The following is a 20,879-nucleotide window of genomic DNA, read 5'->3' on the forward strand; positions in this document are numbered from 1 at the left end:
AAAGGTTTTTATAATAATTTTTCTAGTTTAAAGTAATTGTTTTCTGTTTCATTAATAAAGTTTCTTTTTTTCTTTCAGATTAACAGTTAACCTGTTCTAAAATTGATGGTTGATGGTGTAGAGAAATATGGCTGTTTCAAAACAACTCTAAATAACTCTAGTTGTGAGAGGATCTCAGAATTAATGGACACCTTGGTGCCGACATCCACACCCCACCCATAACCTCCCTTCACCTCCTGTTTTTTCTCTTCAACTGACCTCCTCACAAAGTTGAACAAAATTCTTCAGCCTACTTGCCCCAGTGGGGAAGATGGAAACTATAAATGTGTGGAACATGTAAAAATGTTTGCTGAACAGTCTACAATTTTGCCAACAGAATTGGCTGTGCTTGAGCTGCCCTTAAAACTCTAACCTTTTGGAGAGCGAGGTGCGAAGATGTTGATGTGTTTGTGTTGCAAGGGGAGAGAAGTAATTCATGTCCCAAGGAGTGGAGACTTATAAGTGACATGTGGACAACATTACTTGAAGATAAATTGTGACATGGTGAGTGCAAATTAAAGGTAGTGTATCAAGAAATATTGTTAACACTAAGGTGGTCAGACCCTACAGAACACAAACCAACAATGAGGTTAACTGGACATACATGGTCAGATGTGCTATCCTGTCTGTGGGATGGTGCATATAAAAGATTCCTTTCTACTAATGGAAAAATGTAGCAGGTTTTCTCTGATGACTACGAGTCAGAATTACCAAATGTCTGACATCCAATAGCCGATGATTAATTACTAAATCAATGTGCTCTAGTGGTGTCGTTAAAAAAAAAACACTTTTTCTTTTTTTCCACTATAGCACTAGAGCACATGGCCTATGGTATACCAGTCATGTGGTTCTGGTTGGGATGGGAAAACCCCCAGTGGGTCAGCCTATGAGGTTTAATCCTATAACCCAAGTATCTCAGGCCAGCGGTCTACCAACTGACCTACAGACAGCAGTCTACCAATTGACCTACGGCCAGCAGTCTACCAATTGACCTATGGCTAGCAGTCTACCAACTGACCTATGGCCAGCAGTCTACCAATTGACCTTCGACCAGCGGTCTATCAATTGATCTTCGACCAGCGGTCTACCAACTGACCTAAGGCCAGCGGTCTACCAACTGAGACTCTCTCTCACACTAACAACTAATCACTAACCCTCTGTCCTGGATAGATGGTCCAGATAGGTGAAATATGTGCCCAGGACAGCATGCTTGAACCTTAATTGGATAATAAGCACAAAAATAGCTAAAAATAAATGAAATGAATTAATAAGATCTAAAGCCCCTTATTTATTTATTTATATGTATTTTAGATTTTAACATTTAGCAAAAAAAAAAAAAAAAAATTGTATTGTCTATTGATATATATTACATTATACAGTGAAGAAACTTCTCTAAACTGGGCACCTTTCGGGACCAAGTAAAAAGTCCAATTTTAAGAGGTATCCTGTTTAGAAAGGTTCTCAACAGATCTATATTTAAAAAGGGACCATGAAAAACGTCCGCTATTGAGAGAGGTTCTGTTTTGAGAGGTTTTACTGTACCCATCCTTATTAACCAGTTGTTTCCTGGTTTGTCAAAACAACAACAGACTAATAAATCACTTATTTGCCAGACATGTACATCACAATGTACCACACCTTTAATGTCTGTTGTATACATCCTTGTTGATGAACTCTGTGTAACAGTGTTTCCAGTGACACACATTAGACATGTTAGACATGTATGCTTAATTTGTTGCTGCTTATATTATAGTTAAATATATATTTTGTTTTCCTGTGATTGCTCAGTCAGTTCTTTACGTTTAAGAATATCAGGTGAGTGAAGAGACGTTCACCTCATAAGCTCCAGGTGAGTGATAAAAAGCTCACCTCATAAGCTCCAGGTGAGTGATAAAAAGCTCACCTCATAAGCTTCAGATGAGTGATAAAAAGCTCACCTCATAAGCTCCAGGTGAGTGATAAAAAGCTCACCTCATAAGCTTCAGATGAGTGATAAAAAGCTCACCTCATAAGCTCCAGGTGAGTGATAAAATGCTCACCTAATAAGCTCCAGGTGAGTGATTTACATTCCATAGAAAAAAATCTTCTGTAAAGATTATACATGTATTTGCATACTGAAGTGGGCGGGACTTAGCCCAGTGGTAAAGTGTCCCCTTGATGAGCCGTCGGTCTGGAATCGATCCCCATTGGTGGATCCATTGGGTTATTTCTCGTTCGAGCCAGTGTAACACAACTGGTATATAAAAAGCTGTGGTATGTCCTGTCCGGTCTGTGGGATGGTGCATATATATATAAAAGAGCCCAGGATGGGACATAGCCCAGTGGTAAAGTGTCCCATTGGTGAGCGGTCAATCTGGGATCAATCCTCATCGGTTGACCCATTGGGCTATTGTTCATTCCAGCCAGTGTAACACAACTGGTATATCAAAGGCTGTGGTATGTGCTATCCAGTCTGTGGAATTGTGCATATAAAAGATTCCTGTGAACTCAGGACTGTCCCTTTAAATTTTTTTACAATGGTTGTAAACTCAGGACTGTCCCTTTAATTTTTTTACAATGGTTGTAAACTCAGGACTGTCCCTTTAAATTTTTTACAATGGTTGTAAACTCAGGACTGTCCCTTTAAACATTTTACAATGGTAAACTCAGGACAGTCCCTTTAAACATTTGACAATGGTTGTAAACTCAGGACTGTCCCTTCAAACATTTGACAATGGTTGTAAACTCAGGACTGTCCCTTCAAACATTTGACAATGGTTGTAAACTCAGGACTGTCCCTTTAAACATTTGACAATGGTTGTAAACTCAGGACTGTCCCTTCAAACATTTGACAATGGTTGTAAACTCAGGACTGTCCCTTCAAACATTTGACAATGGTTGTAAACTCAGGACTGTCCCTTTAAACATTTGACAATGGTTGTAAACTCAGGACTGTCCCTTTAAACATTTTACAATGGTTGTAAACTCAGGACTGTCCCTTTAAACATTTTACAATGGTTGTAAACTCAGGACTGTCCCTACCAGTGGGAAGTGTATACTTTTAGGTGGCTGCTAAAACTTGCATCTCTGGTGATTTTCATTTCATTTTGACTTATTTTCATGCTTATATCCAATTAAGGTTCAAGCACACTGTCCTGGGCACACACACCTCAGCTATCTGGGCTGTCTGTCCAGGATAGTGGGTTAGTTGTTAGTGGTTAGTCAGAGAGAAGAGGGTGTAGTGGTCTTACATCTACCCATTAATTTGTTAAAACTCGCTTGGGTGGGAGCCGGTACTGGGCTGCGAACTCTGTACCTGTCAGCCTTATGTCCGATTGCTTAACACCACCAAGGCCAGTTATACCATTGTAGCATGCGCCTGGTGCACCTGATGTGCGGTAGGTCTAGGATCGATCCCCATCGGTGGCCACATTGGGCTATTTCTCGTTCCAACCAGTGCATCACAACTGGTATATCAAAGGCTGTGGTATGTGCTATCCTGTCTGTGGGATAGTGCATATAAAAGATCCCTTGCTACTAATGGAAAAATGTAGCAGGTTTCCTCTCTATGACCGTGTCAAAAATTACCGTATGTTTGATATCCAATAGCCGATGATTAATAAATCAATGTGCTCTAGTGGTGTCGTTAAACAAAACAAACTTTTTTTTTCTTCTTTTTTTTCTTTTTTTATACCATACTAATTTATGTCTTCTGTTTCCACTGGCAGACATGAATCATGTGGGTTAATTGCACAATTCAGTGTGTTACCTGTAATTACCTGTATCCAGGTATCACATTAAGCCTCACTGTTAACACCTATTATGTCCTGATTGACAAACTCGTACACATTTTCCATTCATACCTTGCAGGTAAATCCCAGTTTATTACGAAAAACCACTTACGACAAGCATATTGTAAATCTTCTGCACCGCTGGTCACTGACTGAAGTCACTCAACCGCATCGCACTTGAAGACGAGAAAAAGAAAGAAAGAAGAAAGACCAATGAGAAACGTCACAATGACAAACCTGAAGTCCCGCCCCATTGAATACTCGGCTATGGAAGCGAACACATCGCCTGCGATGTCGGGTGGGAAAACCGCAGCCAACTCTTCCGGCGAGAGTGTCTTCACACACGTGGATAGAGAGAAGGGGAAAGAGGAGGCATGTGGATGGGGGCCGTTCACCCCCAGGACCTGTCAGCGTTTTAGGAACCCCATCTGTGTTCTTTTCTGGCTGTGCTGGGCGTCGGCCATTCAGGTATGATCGTTTTGCAGAGCATATATACACCAGCACACAATACAGGTAAATAGTACTATAGTACACACGTACAGATCTGTGTAAGCAGACTGGTGATTTGACAACAGCTGAGGTCATTTGGGGTCAGTTGTTTGAAGTGCCAGGTATAGTACAGGCTGTCGCACACACACACACACACACACACACACACACACATACAAACACACAGTGGCTTTAAATTATATACTTGTTGTTTATTTTCAGTCAGGTAAAAGGAGACACCTGTACATGTTAATTACAGGTACAGTAATTGGTGAACAAACCTGTGTTATTACTGTATAAGTATTTAAACTGAAGAATGTCAGTCAGTTATCCATCCATCTGTTCATCCATCCATCCATTCACTCACCAACCCATCCATCCATCCATCTATTAATCCATCATCCATCCATCCATCCATCCATCTATTATTCCATCATCCATTCATCCATCCATCATCCATCCATCCATCCATCCATTCATCCATCATTCCATCCATTCTTCATTCATCCATCCATACTTCTGTCTATTCATTCATCCACCCATCATTCCATCCACCTAATCACCCATCCATCCATCCCATCCATCCCATCCATCCATCCATCCATCCATCCATTCATCCATTCTCCATCCATCCATCCATACTTCCATCCATTCATTCATCTACCCATCTTTCCATCCATCCACCCAATCACCCATCCATCCATCACAGTTTTAAAAAATGCTCTACCCCATAGCTCAGTTATCCATCCCATCCATCCATCCATCCATCCATCCATCCATCCATCCATCCATCCATCCATCCATCCATCATTCATCCATCATCCATCATCCATCCATCCATCCATCCATCCATCCATCCATCCATCCATCCATCCATCCATCCATCCATCCATCCATCCACCCAACCAACCAACCAACCAACCACCCAACCACCAACCAACCAACCAACCAACCACCACCAACCACCCACCATCCATCCATCCATCCATCCATCCATCCATCCACCCACCCCATCCATCCACCCATCCATCCATCCATCCATCACAGTTTAAGCATGTGCTCTACCCCTAAGCTACATGTGTGTATATCTCAGTCCCATGAGGACAGGAGTCATGTGTACAGTTAACCTCGAGTCTTCACAACAGTAAGAAGTACTAACCCTGGGCTGGTATCCGTCAAGGCTTGCTGTGTCTATTGTTGGTGTATATAGTGTGATGTGTGACTAGGCTATTGTTGGTGTATATAGTGTGATGTGTGACTAGGCTATTTACGTGACACTGTAGTGATGACACACTCAAACACTCAAAACACTTCGTATAAACCACACAAAAGGACAGGAATGTTTGTTCTGTGACAACCATACAGCTGACAGAAGTCTTAGTTACTGGACGACACAGTGACACAATTAGTAAGCCATCAGCTTTAAGGATGGTGGGTACTGGGTTCAAATTCCAATACCGGCTCCAATCCAGATTTTAGGTTAGTGGCTCTGTATAGGAAGGTCTATATAGTCTTCCCACAGAAAGAAAGAAAGAAAGAAAGAAATGTTTTATTTAACAATGCACTCAACACATTTTATTTACGGTTATATAGCATCAGACATATCGTTAAGGATCACACATATATTGAGAGAGGAAACCCGCTGTCGCCACTTCATGGCCTACTCTTTTCGATTAGCAGCAAGGGATCTTTTATATGCACCATCCCACAGACGGTAGTACATACCACGGGCTTTGATATACCAGTCGTGGTGCACTGGCTGGAACGAGGAGTAGCTCAATGGGCCTACCAATGGGGATCAATCCCAGAACGACCACGCATCGAGCGAGTGCTTTGCCACTTGGTCTACATCCCGCCCCTCTTCCCACAGAGAATGCCTTTTTTTTCATACAGTGGAATTTACTACAAGTTATTTATTTCTGAGCTGACTGTTTTATAAATTTCACACAGAAATAGGTGGGGGGTTTTTTGTGTGTTATTTCCAAAACACTTTCACTATTCTTCTTACGTCAGACCAAACTGAAATTATTTACAAAAAAACATTCTTGTAGGAGAATGGGATGGGCTATATAAAGCGACTCCTCTCTCTCGACATTTTGACATCCAACAGCTGATGATTAATACATCAGTGTGCTCTAGTGCTAGTGGTGTCCTTTAACCAAAACAAACTAACCTCTCTCCGCAGCTAACCACTAACTCACTGTCATGAACAGATTGCCCAGATAGTAGAGTTGTGTGGCCAGGACTGCGTGCTTGAACCTTAATTGGATATTATCTCGAGAATAAGTCAGACAATATAGTGGCTCCAAATTCTCTCTCACCAACAGTTATAACCATTAACCTACTGGCCTGGACAGACAGTCCAGATAGCAGAGGTGGGTGCCAAGGACAGCGTGCTTGAACCGTAATTGGATATCACTATGAGAATAAGTAAAACAGTGTAATGACTCCAGTCTCTAACAGTTATAACCATTAACCCAAGTAAAATAACTGGGGTGTGTGCCCAGGACAGCATGCTTGAACCTTAATTGGATATCACCATGAGAATAAGTAAAACAGTGTAATGACTCCAGTCTCTAACAGTTATAACCATTAACCCAAGTAAAATAACTGGGGTGTGTGCCCAGGACAGCATGCTTGAACCTTAATTGGATATCACTATGAGAATAAGTAAAACAATGTAATGACTCCAGTCTCTAACAGTTATAACCATTAACCCAAGTAAAATAACTGGGGGGGGGTGCCCAGGACAGCGTGCTTGAACCTTAATTGGATATCACCATGAGAATAAGTAAACCAATGTAATGGCTCCAATCTCTCACTAACAACTTTAAGGATTAACCCACTGTCCTGTACAGACAGTCTAGGTAGCTCAAGTGTGTTAGCATTATATTACCAGGTCAGTGTACTTGAACCCGATAATTCAACAAAGTCTTGCTCATTCAAATGGCAAGTGTGTAATTAAAATATGATGACTCCGCTGGAGTCTTGAACCGGCCTCATATCAGTGGTGTAGAGGTCATAAGCCATCTGTTAAAACCTACATGTAACAGCTGATATTAGTCTTAGTTACTCAGTGAAACAGTCATTTATCCATCAGAAACTAAGAAAGAAATGTTTTATTTAACGACGCACTCAACACATTGTTTTTACGGTTATATGGTGTCAGACATATGGTTAAGGACCACACAGATATTGAGAGACAAAACCTGCTGACACCACTTCATAGGCTACTCTTTCCGATTAGCAGCAAAGGATCTTTTATTTGTGCTTGCCACAGGCAGGACAGCACAAACCATGGCCTTTGTTGAACCAGTTATGGATCACTGGTCGGTGCAAGTGGTTTACACCTACCCACTGAGCCTGGCGGAGCACTCACTCAGGGTTTGGAGTCAGTATCTGGATTAAAAATCCCATGCCTCGACTGGGATCCGAACCCAGTACCTACCAGCCTGTTGACCGATGGCCTAACCACGATGCCACCGAGGCCGGTTCCATCAGATATAAGGCTGGTAACTAGGGAAAGGTGTAGGCCTACACTAAGTTGTACTATATGCAGGATTTCCATGGTACATTGAAGTTTGGGGGAGGGAATGTACACCCCCAACACCCTCCCCATGGATCTACCTATGGTATTCCAAAATACATGTACACTGGCGCATATAGTGGAATTTCAATGGTGTTTGGAAGTTTCTGGGGAGGTGATGCACATTTCCCCAGGATCCTCCCCCATAGCCCTGCATTCTGGGTAGATGCTGGGTTTGGATCCTTATACTGGCTCCCACCCAGAGTGAGTTTTAATAGTTCATTGGTGAAATGTTTGATAACCGTTAAATCTCTCTCTATCGGATAACCGTTAACTCTCTCTCTGTCGGATAACCGTTAAATCTCTTTCTGTCGGATAACCGTTAAACCTCTCTCTGTCGGATAACCGTTAAACCTCTCTCTGTCGGATAACCGTTGAATCTCTCTCTGTCGGATAACCTTTAAATCTCTCTCTGTCGGATAACCTTTAAATCTCTCTCTGTCGGATAACCTTTAAATCTTTCTCTGTCAGATAACTGTTAAACCTCTCTCTGTCGGATAACCGTTAAAGCTCTCTCTGTGGGATAACCGTTAAAGCTCTCTCTGTCAGATAACCATTAAATCTCTCTGTGTCGGATAACCATTAAAGCTCTCTCTGTCGGATAACCGTTAAATCTCTCTGTCGGATAACCGTTAAATCTCTCTCTGTCGGATAACCGTTAAATCTCTCTGTCGGATAACCGTTAAATCTCTCTCTGTCGGATAACCGTTAAATCTCTCTGTGTCAGATAACCATTAAATCACTCACTGTCAGATAACCATTAAATCACTCACTGTCAGATAACCATTAAATCAGTCACTGTTCTCCACAGACCCAGATAGATGTGTGTAGCTACATGTATGTGTGTCTCTCTCTCTGTGTGTGTGTGTGTGTGTGTGTGTGTGTGTGTGTGTGTGTGTGTGTGTCCAGAACATTGCGCTTGAATCGCAAATGCATATGAGCATGTAAATAACTTAAAATATAATTTGGTATACAAGGCACCAGTGATGGCACACCTATAACAGGGATATAACATGTTTCTCGTCACCGGTCGCGAGATCGCTATGACGCTAATTGAATATTTCTTATTATTATTATGTTTGAGGTGTTTCATAGATTATGAAACGGTTTGTTCACATCAAAAGATACAAATGGCTTAGCCAAAATTTTAGCCACTAGCAAATTTTATTAGCCACTTTTTGTAAAACAATTAGCCAATGGCTAATTTGGCTACTGACAACATAAGCCCTGGATGTTAATTTTCTGTAAATTTTGCACAATTTGTTTTAGAACATTGCAACTGTATGGTGTAAAACACATTTTTATAACCGTTTTCATAAGTTTTGTCTTATTTTCAGACTTTTTTTTTATGTTGACATTCCTGCTATAACTTGCATACAGTAGTTTATGTGAACTACATAAAAGGAAAGGTATGTTTGAGGTGTCGGATAGATTATGAAACCGTTTGTTTACATCAGAAGATAGAAAATGGCTTAGCCAAAATTTTAGCCACTTGCAGATTTTATTAGCCATTTTTTGTAAAAATTAGCCAATGGCTAATTCGGCTACCAACAGTGTGAGATCTGGATGTTAATTTTCTGCAAATTTTGCACAATTTGTTTCAGATAGTTGCAACTGTATGGTGTAAAACAGATTTTGATAAACTTTTTCACAAGTTTTGTCCATTCTTGTTTTGTCACTGCGTTTAATTTCAGACTTTTTTTTGTGACTTTTTTTCTGTTGACATCCCTGCTATAAATTGCATACAGTAGTTTATGTGAACTACATAAAAGGAAAGGTATGTTTTTCTCATAAAATCACAGCAACTTTAATGAGAGAAAATAAATCTTCTGTCATATTTCACATTACATTATTACAGAGAACAAAAGAGAAATAATTCTTCCCTGATGTTGAGTTATTGTACATGTACATGTATTTTTATATCACTTAGTTAAAGGCATATTGTCACAGATCGCTGACCTATTTAATGGTCTAACAAAGTATTACCTGAACAAAAATTATTTGATTTCTCCCTAAATGTACTTTATTCAACCATCTTCATAACCATTTATTAATGACATTTTGTAAAAATAATTGAATTATGGCAATGGTCCATAATTCAAAAACTAAAATTGCCGAGAGGGATGACATGGATTTCACTCCATCATGGTTCAGTTAAGGTGATGCGATAGCTAGATTTGTTTTCCAACAATTAATGTAATTTTTATTTATTATCAATTTTTAGTGAAATAAGGTCCTTAAATCCGTGACAGTATGCCTTTAACAAACGCATGTTCATGTCTTTTAATATCACACAGAATAACAACTTCATCTACAGAATATCAAAGAATGGCATGTCACAGGTGGAAAAATATATTGAATGATCTATTCTAAATTGTTAAATAATAAAATAGTTTTAAAGGTGCAGACCAATAGAAAAATTAACACTAATTTTGGTTAAGTTACAAACCTGTAACACATTTGGATAACGTTACAAGAGTGAAAGAAGAGTCTGTGACGTTGAAACGGTGAAATACTGTTAAAAATAGACTAAAACTCTACTACATAATCGTTACTTCTCAGAGGCATGTGCATTTTTAAAAATATGAAAAATGCATTTTGTGGTATTAGAAACACCAGGATGACCAGAAAAACTTTGGTTGTATGGAAATGGATAATCTAAGAATGAAATATAAGTAATGTTTGATTTCAGTGATCATAAACGGCTCTAATAGTGAAAAATATGCTGTAGTGTTTAAAAACTAGGGACTGTCCCTTTAAGCTATTCATAGGAAGAAAAGTAAATTGAATGATCTATTCCAAATGATTAAATAATAAAATAGTCTTAAATGGCAGGTATACAGTTTTAAATTAGCACGGGCATTGAAAGGTATCGAGTGATCGGTATTAATTGTTCAAGTTACCCACAAATCTGAATAGAACATCAGGTACTAATGGGTTCTGATCATTGATTATTATAAAACATATTCTCCTAATCGATAATTGTGTGGTCTGCAGTGTTCCCCGTATCATTACAGGATTTTATTTCATCATTTATCATTGCATTGATTTCACATTTACATACGCTTAATACCGTGTGTTGCCTCTTGCCGTTTTTATATCTGTATGTACAGAGAATACCGTAACTGGTTTGTTACTGTCTTAAAATATCAACTTTATATCTGTATGTACAGAGAATACCGTAACTGGTTTGTTACTGTCTTAAAATATCAACTTTATATCTGTATGTACAGAGAATACCGTAACTGGTTTGTTACTGTCTTAAAATATCAACTTTATATCTGTATGTACAGAGAATACCGTAACTGGTTTGTTACTGTCTTAAAATATCAACTTTATATCTGTATGTACAGAGAATACCGTAACTGGTTTGTTACTGTCTTAAAATATCAACTTTATATCTGTATGTACAGAGAATACCGTAACTGGTTTGTTACTGTCTTAAAATATCAACTTTATATCTGTATGTACAGAGAATACCGTAACTGGTTTGTTACTGTCTTAAAATATCAACTTTATATCTGTATGTACAGAGAATACCGTAACTGGTTTGTTACTGTCTTAAAATATCAACTTTATATCTGTATGTACAGAGAATACCGTAACTGGTTTGTTACTGTCTTAAAATATCAACTTTATATCTGTATGTACAGAGAATACCGTAACTGGTTTGTTACTGTCTTAAAATATCAACTTTATATCTGTATGTACAGAGAATACCGTACTGGTTTGTTACTTTCTTAAAATATCAACTTTATATCTGTATGTACAGAGAATACCGTAACTGGTTTGTTACTGTCTTAAAATATCAACTTTATATCTGTATGTACAGAGAATACCGTAACTGGTTTGTTACTGTCTTAAAATATCAACTTTATATCTGTATGTACAGAGAATACCGTAACTGGTTTGTTACTGTCTTAAAATATCAACTTTATATCTGTATGTACAGAGAATACCGTAACTGGTTTGTTACTGTCTTAAAATATCAACTTTATATCTGTATGTACAGAGAATACCGTAACTGGTGTGTTACTTTCTTAAAATATCAACTTTATATCTGTATGTACAGAGAATACCGTAACTGGTCTGTTACTTTCTTAAAATATCAACTTTATATCTGTATGTACAGAGAATACCGTAACTGGTCTGTTACTTTCTTAAAAATCAACTTTATATCTGTATGTACAGAGAATACCGTACTGGTCTGTTACTGTCTTAAAATATCAACTTTATATCTGTATGTACAGAGAATACCGTAACTGGTTTGTTACTGTCTTAAAATATCAACTTTATATCTGTATGTACAGAGAATACCGTAACTGGTTTGTTACTGTCTTAAAATATCAACTTTATATCTGTATGTACAGAGAATACCGTAACTGGTCTGTTACTGTCTTAAAATATCAACTTTATATCTGTATGTACAGAGAATACCGTAACTGGTCTGTTACTGTCTTAAAATATCAACTTTATATCTGTATGTACAGAGAATACCGTAACTGGTCTGTTACTGTCTTAAAATATCAACTTTATATCTGTATGTACAGAGAATACCGTAACTGGTCTGTTACTGTCTTAAAATATCAACTTTATATCTGTATGTACAGAGAATACCGTAACTGGTTTGTTACTGTCTTAAAATATCAACTTTATATCTGTATGTACAGAGAATACCGTAACTGGTCTGTTACTGTCTTAAAATATCAACTTTATATCTGTATGTACAGAGAATACCGTAACTGGTCTGTTACTGTCTTAAAATATCAACTTTATATCTGTATGTACAGAGAATACCGTAACTGTCTTAAAATATCAACTTTATATCTGTATGTACAGAGAATACCGTAACTGGTTTGTTACTGTCTTAAAATATCAACTTTATATCTGTATGTACAGAGAATACCGTAACTGGTTTGTTACTGTCTTAAAATATCAACTTTATATCTGTATGTACAGAGAATACCGTAACTGGTTTGTTACTGTCTTAAAATATCAACTTTATATCTGTATGTACAGAGAATACCGTAACTGGTTTGTTACTGTCTTAAAATATCAACTTTATATCTGTATGTACAGAGAATACCGTAACTGGTTTGTTACTGTCTTAAAATATCAACTTTATATCTGTATGTACAGAGAATACCGTAACTGGTTTGTTACTGTCTTAAAATATCAACTTTATATCTGTATGTACAGAGAATACCGTAACTGGTTTGTTACTGTCTTAAAATATCAACTTTATATCTGTATGTACAGAGAATACCGTAACTGGTTTGTTACTGTCTTAAAATATCAACTTTATATCTGTATGTACAGAGAATACCGTAACTGGTTTGTTACTGTCTTAAAATATCAACTTTATATCTGTATGTACAGAGAATACCGTAACTGGTTTGTTACTGTCTTAAAATATCAACTTTATATCTGTATGTACAGAGAATACCGTAACTGGTTTGTTACTGTCTTAAAATATCAACTTTATATCTGTATGTACAGAGAATACCGTAACTGGTTTGTTACTTTCTTAAAATATCAACTTTATATCTGTATGTACAGAGAATACCGTAACTGGTTTGTTACTGTCTTAAAATATCAACTTTATATCTGTATGTACAGAGAATACCGTAACTGGTTTGTTACTGTCTTAAAATATCAACTTTATATCTGTATGTACAGAGAATACCGTAACTGGTTTGTTACTTTCTTAAAATATCAACTTTATATCTGTATGTACAGAGAATACCGTAACTGGTTTGTTACTGTCTTAAAATATCAACTTTATATCTGTATGTACAGAGAATACCGTAACTGGTTTGTTACTGTCTTAAAATATCAACTTTATATCTGTATGTACAGAGAATACCGTAACTGGTTTGTTACTGTCTTAAAATATCAACTTTATATCTGTATGTACAGAGAATACCGTAACTGGTTTGTTACTGTCTTAAAATATCAACTTTATATCTGTATGTACAGAGAATACCGTAACTGGTTTGTTACTGTCTTAAAATATCAACTTTATATCTGTATGTACAGAGAATACCGTAACTGGTTTGTTACTGTCTTAAAATATCAACTTTATATCTGTATGTACAGAGAATACCGTAACTGGTTTGTTACTGTCTTAAAATATCAACTTTATATCTGTATGTACAGAGAATACCGTAACTGGTTTGTTACTGTCTTAAAATATCAACTTTATATCTGTATGTACAGAGAATACCGTAACTGGTTTGTTACTGTCTTAAAATATCAACTTTATATCTGTATGTACAGAGAATACCGTAACTGGTTTGTTACTGTCTTAAAATATCAACTTTATCCTGTGAACATGTAGCCCAGTGGTAAAGCTTTCACTTGATGTGCGGTCGGTCTAAGATCGATTCCCATTGGTGGACCCATTGAGCTATTTCTCGTTCCAGCCAGTGCTCCACAACTGGTGTAACAAAGACCGTGGTATGTACTATCATGTCTGTGGGATGGTACATACAAAAGATCCCTTGCTGGTAATCGAAAAGAGTAGCCCATGAAGTGGTGACAATGGGTTTTCTCTCACAATATCTGTGTGGTCCTTAACCATATGTCAGGGCTACATTCAGCCAGACTGCACGAAAACGAAATGGCCACATCAGAAACCAGTCAAATAGTTCACGAACATTAGCGAAACGTTTGCTGGCTAAACTGGGGCTGGTTTAATATTATCAGTTTAATGGGTTTTTAAAATATTACAAGAATAAATGTGAAAAATATTCAGTGTCTAGTTTCTATTGGCATTCGGGATAATATCTTGTGCTTTACAATATGTGATGTAACAGTACAGTTAACTAGTAATCAATAGTTGGTTTTTTTACATGAATGAATGAATTGATGAATGAAAGAATATTTAATGCTGTGCTTATTAATTCCTAGGATGGTTATAATGAAAATATATGAGAGAGAGAGAGAGAGAGAGAGAGAGAGAGAGAGAGAGAGAGAGAGAGAGAGAGAGAGAGAGAGAGAGAGAGAGAGAGAGCAGGGGAGACAGACAGACAGAGATATAGAGAGGGGGGGGAGAGAGACAGACAGACAGATACAGAGAGAGGGGGGGAGAGAGACAGACAGACAGATACAGAGAGAGAGAGAGGGGGGAGAGACAGACAGACAGATACAGAGAGGGAGAGAGAGAGACAGACAGATACAGAGAGAGAGAGACAGAATGAGTGAGTGAGTGAGTGTTTCAAATTTTGACACAAATCACCAGCGTTAATGATCCGAATAGAAATGAAGCCAGATGCCTTCAGGGATGACCAAGCTTGTGTTCCATTAGAAAATAACAGCATCAAGATCACGGAAAGAGAACACTAGCCTGACCTACACATAGCTTTAAACACTAAAGAAAATCTTTTATTGGCAACCTGCAGAATCAATTAATGTAAAACATCTTAAGAGGGCAGCACATAGTCCTGTCCAGGGCTCGAACTTAAAAATGTCTGACCCACAGCACTTAAACAACATTGCCATGGCTTACCCACAGCAATTCTGAGACTAGCTTTGGCAATTTTGTTACAGTGACTTTTTGCAGCAAATCAACATGACTGAAAGGTTATTTTGCTGTATGTAGACACATATTTTAAATGTACAAATGTTAAATACTGGCATGTAATGTACACCAGCCCAAAGTTTAGCCAGCAAACATTTTGCAAACATTCACAAACTATTTGATTGGTTCTCTACATGGCCATTTGGTTTACTGTGAAGCATAAACCAGTCTAGCGGACATTTTTCTACTTGGTCTAGAATAGGTAAAACCCAACCGGAGACTGAGAAGTTTTACCGATGGCAGTAATTTTTTTATCCAGCCACATAAAAGTGCCGCCATGGCAAATTATATGTCATCGATGGCAATGGCTATCAATGCCATCGTTTACGTTCTACCACTGAAAAAACGTAAGGTCAAGGCCTGAAAGGTATGAATAAACATGTTCAAGCCAAACCCCATGATTGATATAACAAAAGCTTTGGTATGTACTATCCTGTATGTCACATACCTTCACCTTAACTGTTATAAAATCTGGTAGCCCTCAGTAAAAATAGGTAGCCCCATAATTTTAATAAATTAAAATAAGAGAGAGAGAGAGAAGGAAGCATAATTGTTTAGGTGGGTTTTTTTTAGGTGTTTAAGAGTCTTGATGATTGCGGAGTAACTGGATATAAAAGAAAAATCTAATAGCCCAGCAGACTACTGGATTTAGACATCTGGTAGCCCAAGCAACAAATGGGTAGTCAAAACACACCGGGCTACCGCTAAGGTCGAGCCCTGATGTAGCATGGTGCTTTTTAAAGATCCTTGCTGCTAATTGAAAAGAGTAGCCCATGGATTGGTAGCATCAGGTTTTTTTTTTATCTCCAATCTTCTGTGTGGTTCTTAATGATATCTCTGATGCCATATAGCTGCACTGGTAATGAAAATACATGTAAGTTAAGTGCATTCTTCTTAGAGCAGCTATCAAAAATCAAGAAGGAAGGTTACTTACGATTAAAATGCTTCATTTCTGACAGCTACACATTCAGCTGTCACCAGGCCGAGGATAAATATCTTCCATCCCTTGGATTCCACACGTCAACTAAAAAAAAAAGGTAGAAAACATTAGTCAACAATAACACAATTATAAAACGAACTATCAAGAATACTAAAAAACTATTACTTAAGACATTTCATTTCATGCAACTTCATTTGACATCAGTCATCTTACTAATAATAGAGATGTATGTCTTTTAGCTGTGTCTTCAGCTGTTACCAATCCACTGATAAATATCTTTGAATGATAACCGATTTCTTCACGATTTATGTCTATAGTTTTATGTCTGCTAATTAGTTAAAGGAACTCTGGGTTTGGTTGGTATCTGGAATACTGAGATTTGTCATTTATTATTTTATATTTCTTACACACCCATTGGTGAGAACACCATGCGTTATTTTTTTATAACACATAGTTGTTTACACTTGTATGTGTTAATGATTTCAAGACATACGACTGGCTGCTCCTAGGTGATGACCAGGCTCCATATTCACAGACATACTTAAGTGAATGTATGATACTTATCTGTGTCCTTTAAGTATGTATTTAGGTATCATACATTGACTTAAGTATGTTTATGAATACGGAGCCAGGTCACCAATGCCATATACATCCAATAAAAAAACATCATGGTGGAAATTGATTACACTGTGATGTATAGTTAACCTGACATTAACGTGTCTGTGACGTGTAAGGCAGCTACAAGTGCAAAGGACTGTAAATATCTTTTAGTTGATAAAGATGTAAACATTTGCTTAAAATCAGTTTTTTGAGGATATGTAAGAAATAGAATAATACATTTGTGTCTGTTAGATACCATTTATTTCACAATTCGTTGTTTACAAATTAACAAACTTCCTTTCGCTCGTTAGATACATTTTAAAACAACTCATGAGATAAATGATATCTGACGGCCACTTATGTATTATTCTCTATACATCCAACCGGCTCGGTGGCGTCGTGGTTAGGCCATCGGTCTACAGGCTGGTAGGTACTGGGTTCGGATCGCAGTCGAGGCATGGGATTTTTAATCCAGATACCGACTCCAAACCCCTGAGTGAGTGCTCCGCAAGGCTCAATGGGTAGGTGTAAACCACTTGCACCGACCAGTGATCCATAACTGGTTCAACAAAGGCCATGGTTTGTGCTATCCTGCCTGTGGGAAGCACAAATAAAAGATCCCTTGCTGCTAATCGAAAAGAGTAGCCCATGTAGTGGCGACAGCGGATTTCCTCTCAAAATCTGTGTGGTCCTTAACCATATGTCTGACACCGTAAAATATAACCGTAAAAAAAATGTGTTGAGTGCGTCGTTAAATAAAACATTTCTTTCTATACATCCACTGTTTGTTCTGGGGTCATCTGGTGTACCGTACAAACTGACCGGTATTAAACAGCCACCATTTTAAGATACCTCCTCACTTGACACCTAAATCATCCCCAAGACAAATCAGTTTGACCTGTATTAAGCAGCCACCTGCGTTTTACAGATCACATTTTGATATATTGTAAGGTGACTGCTTAACACAGGTTTGTATATTCGGTATGTGTGTTCGACTAAAAAAAAAAAAAATCGTACTGGCCTTGGTAGTGTCGTGGTTAGACCATCACACATAAGGCTGGTAGGTACAGGGTTCGCAGCCCAGTACAGGCTCCCACCGAAAGCGAGTTTTAGCAACTCGTTGGGTAGGTGTAAGACCACTACACCCTCTTCTCTCTCACTAACAACTAACCCACTATCCTGGACCGACAGCCCATGCAGATAGCTGAGGTATGTGACCAGGACAGTGTGCCTGAACCTTAATTGGATATAAGCACGAAAATAAGTTGAAATGAAATGAAATAATAATTTGTATGCTATACAGATATCACTGGCTGGTACATAGTGTATATATATATATATATATATATATATATATATATATATATATATATATATATATATATATATATATATATATATATGTGTATAGCAGGCATATATAACTATTGTGTATATAACCCATTTACAGGTTACCACAAAATATATTCTGTATGGTATAGGTAGCACAACTATCGAAATAAGCATTGTGTCCTGTTAACTACTTTTACAGGTTACCACAAAATATAGCGGTGTACGAACCTATAGGTTACCACAAGATATGAAAGTTAAAAGTGAATTCGTCTCCTGGATACTGCTTTTTAACGGCAGGACTATAATTGCTTTGCAAATGCACAAATGCGTGTGAACATCGGTACGAGAAACGAAATCTGGAAGTGAATTCATCTAGTGGATGCTGCTTAAACGCGGAAGGACTATAATTGCTTGCAAATGCACAAGTGCATGCGAACATCGATGCAATTCCTTACGAGAAAATGAAACACGGAAGTCCAGAATGCATTGCCTGGTTTACGTTTGGAAACGAAAATACTGTTGAGATTTTTCTTACACGTGGTAACCTCCCGGTAACCTGAACGACCGTTCTCGACTTATTTTGATGCCTGTATAGTATATTATTTATAATGTGTTCAGTCATGTAAAAAATCTTGCATGACTCACCGGTGTCAAGTAATCCTATATAAAACAGTATTCAAACAGACTGCTGAGGAAATGTAAAGAATATGATTTAACGACACCTCGATACAATTCCTTATACTCACGATGGTGAGAATATCAACTCGCTATTTTTGATAACACATACTGTCAACACATACGTGTGATAACAATTTAAAGACATACATGTACGACTGGGGGTATCAAAGTGACTTTTGAAGATGGGTGGATATTCAGATCAATTTATGCATGTAACATATTAGATGGTTTGGGAGAATAAAAGTGTGGCCTCTTAACATAGGTGGCTGCTTAAGATAGGTGGCTGCTTAACACAGATGGCTGCTTAACACAGGTGGCTGCTTATTACAGGTGGACACTAGAATAGGTTTAATTGTACTCTGCATTTTGGCTTTAAAAAAAGAAGAAAAACCTTCATGAGGGTGGAATGTAGCCCAGTAGTAAAGCGCTTGTCTGATGCACGATCAGTCTAGGATCGATCCCCGCCAGTTGTCCCATCGGGCTTTGTCTTGTCCCAGCCAGTGTACCATGTCTCATATATATATGTGTGGTATATGTGCTATCCTATATGTTGCATATAAAAGATCCCTATAGCTACTAATGGAAAAATGTAGCAGGTTAATTTCCTCTCCAAGACTATATGTCAGAATTACCAAATATTTCACATCAAATAGCCGATAAATTAATAATATATCAATGTACTCTAGTGGTGTCGTTAAACAAAACTTCCTGTTTTTTAAACCCCTCATATTCTGGCTTCTGTCCAAGGATATTTGGATCGTGATGTTTCTTCGATATCTGATGAAGACAAAAAGATTAATGGTTATATGGTCATGAATATGGATTACAGTGTTATGTGATATGATTTATTGTTGCGCAGTGATCTCTGTAATGTGCATGATGATTCACTCAGAGATAAAGGACATTGTGTTTCCAAAGGTGATCCCTTGAGAGCTAGTGGACATTGTATTTCCAGATGTCAACTGCTGGCATGTAGATTTTGTTACTATCAGCTCTCAATCTTGCCACGGCTTTTTTAAATTCAGGCTTGACTTAGGGAAGAAGATTTCGAATTTATCTCCAACCTAATTGGTGTAACATGTCGCTTGGTAGTGCAGTGTTCCGTTGAGGTTAAAGTTTCTTTGGTTTAATGACACCACTAGAGCACATTGAAGTATTAATCTTCGGCTATTAGATGTCAAACATTTGGCATTTCTTATATATGAGGTGTATAATAAAGTTTGTAGAACTAGATGCTGACAACGATGACACACCAAATGTTTCTATATTAAATTTCGATACAGTCATCCTTGACCTCAGTGCATTTGGCCCAGTTATTTAGCTCAAGTCAGTTGAATGCCCGCGTGAGGTGCTTGCGTCACAAGATCGAATCACCTCGGTGGATCATTCTATTTTGTTTAACGACACCACTAGAGCACATTGATTAATTAATCATCGACTATTGGATATGTCAATCATTTGGTAATTCTGACACATAGTCATCAGAGGAAACTCACTACACTTTTCCTGATGCAGCAAGGAATCTTTTATATGCATTTTTTCGCAGACAGGAAAGCACATACCACAGCCTTTGATCAGTTGTGGGGCACTGGTTGGAACGTGGTTCGATCCTGTGACCCATGCACCTCAAGCGAGCACTCAACCCACTGAGCTAACTCCCACCCCTCCAGGTACACGTGCACTTGGTAGATAGCAATGTATTTTGCATTTATTATATTAGGCTTTGTCCCTTTATGATGTTTATATTGATTCAGGTTTGCCGGAAGTACGAGATATGAATCTAGAAGTAATAAAACTTGATCCAACCAGTCGGTAAAAAGCTTTTTAACTTGCGTAAGTAAACATTCGACCATATATAAATGT

At 37.8% G+C, this 20,879-nt stretch overlaps 1 protein-coding gene across 4 annotated transcripts in view; it reads left to right on the top strand.

Moving 5' to 3' along the window:
* LOC121377092 (solute carrier organic anion transporter family member 4A1-like) overlaps positions 1 to 20,879 on the top strand; it is a 182,436-nt gene that overhangs the window by 115,090 nt on the left and 46,467 nt on the right. For all 4 annotated transcript variants that reach the window (XM_041504968.1, XM_041504965.1, XM_041504967.1 and 1 more), the window contains 2 exons: positions 79 to 543; positions 3,889 to 4,277. In XM_041504968.1, coding sequence (XP_041360902.1) covers positions 4,023 to 4,277 — 255 coding nt within the window. In that variant the 5' untranslated portion in view covers positions 79 to 543; positions 3,889 to 4,022. The remainder of the gene's footprint in view (positions 1 to 78; positions 544 to 3,888; positions 4,278 to 20,879) is intronic.

This window comes from Gigantopelta aegis, chromosome 7, assembly GCF_016097555.1.
Source record: "Gigantopelta aegis isolate Gae_Host chromosome 7, Gae_host_genome, whole genome shotgun sequence".
NCBI classification, from domain to species: Eukaryota; Metazoa; Mollusca; class Gastropoda; order Neomphalida; family Peltospiridae; genus Gigantopelta; species Gigantopelta aegis.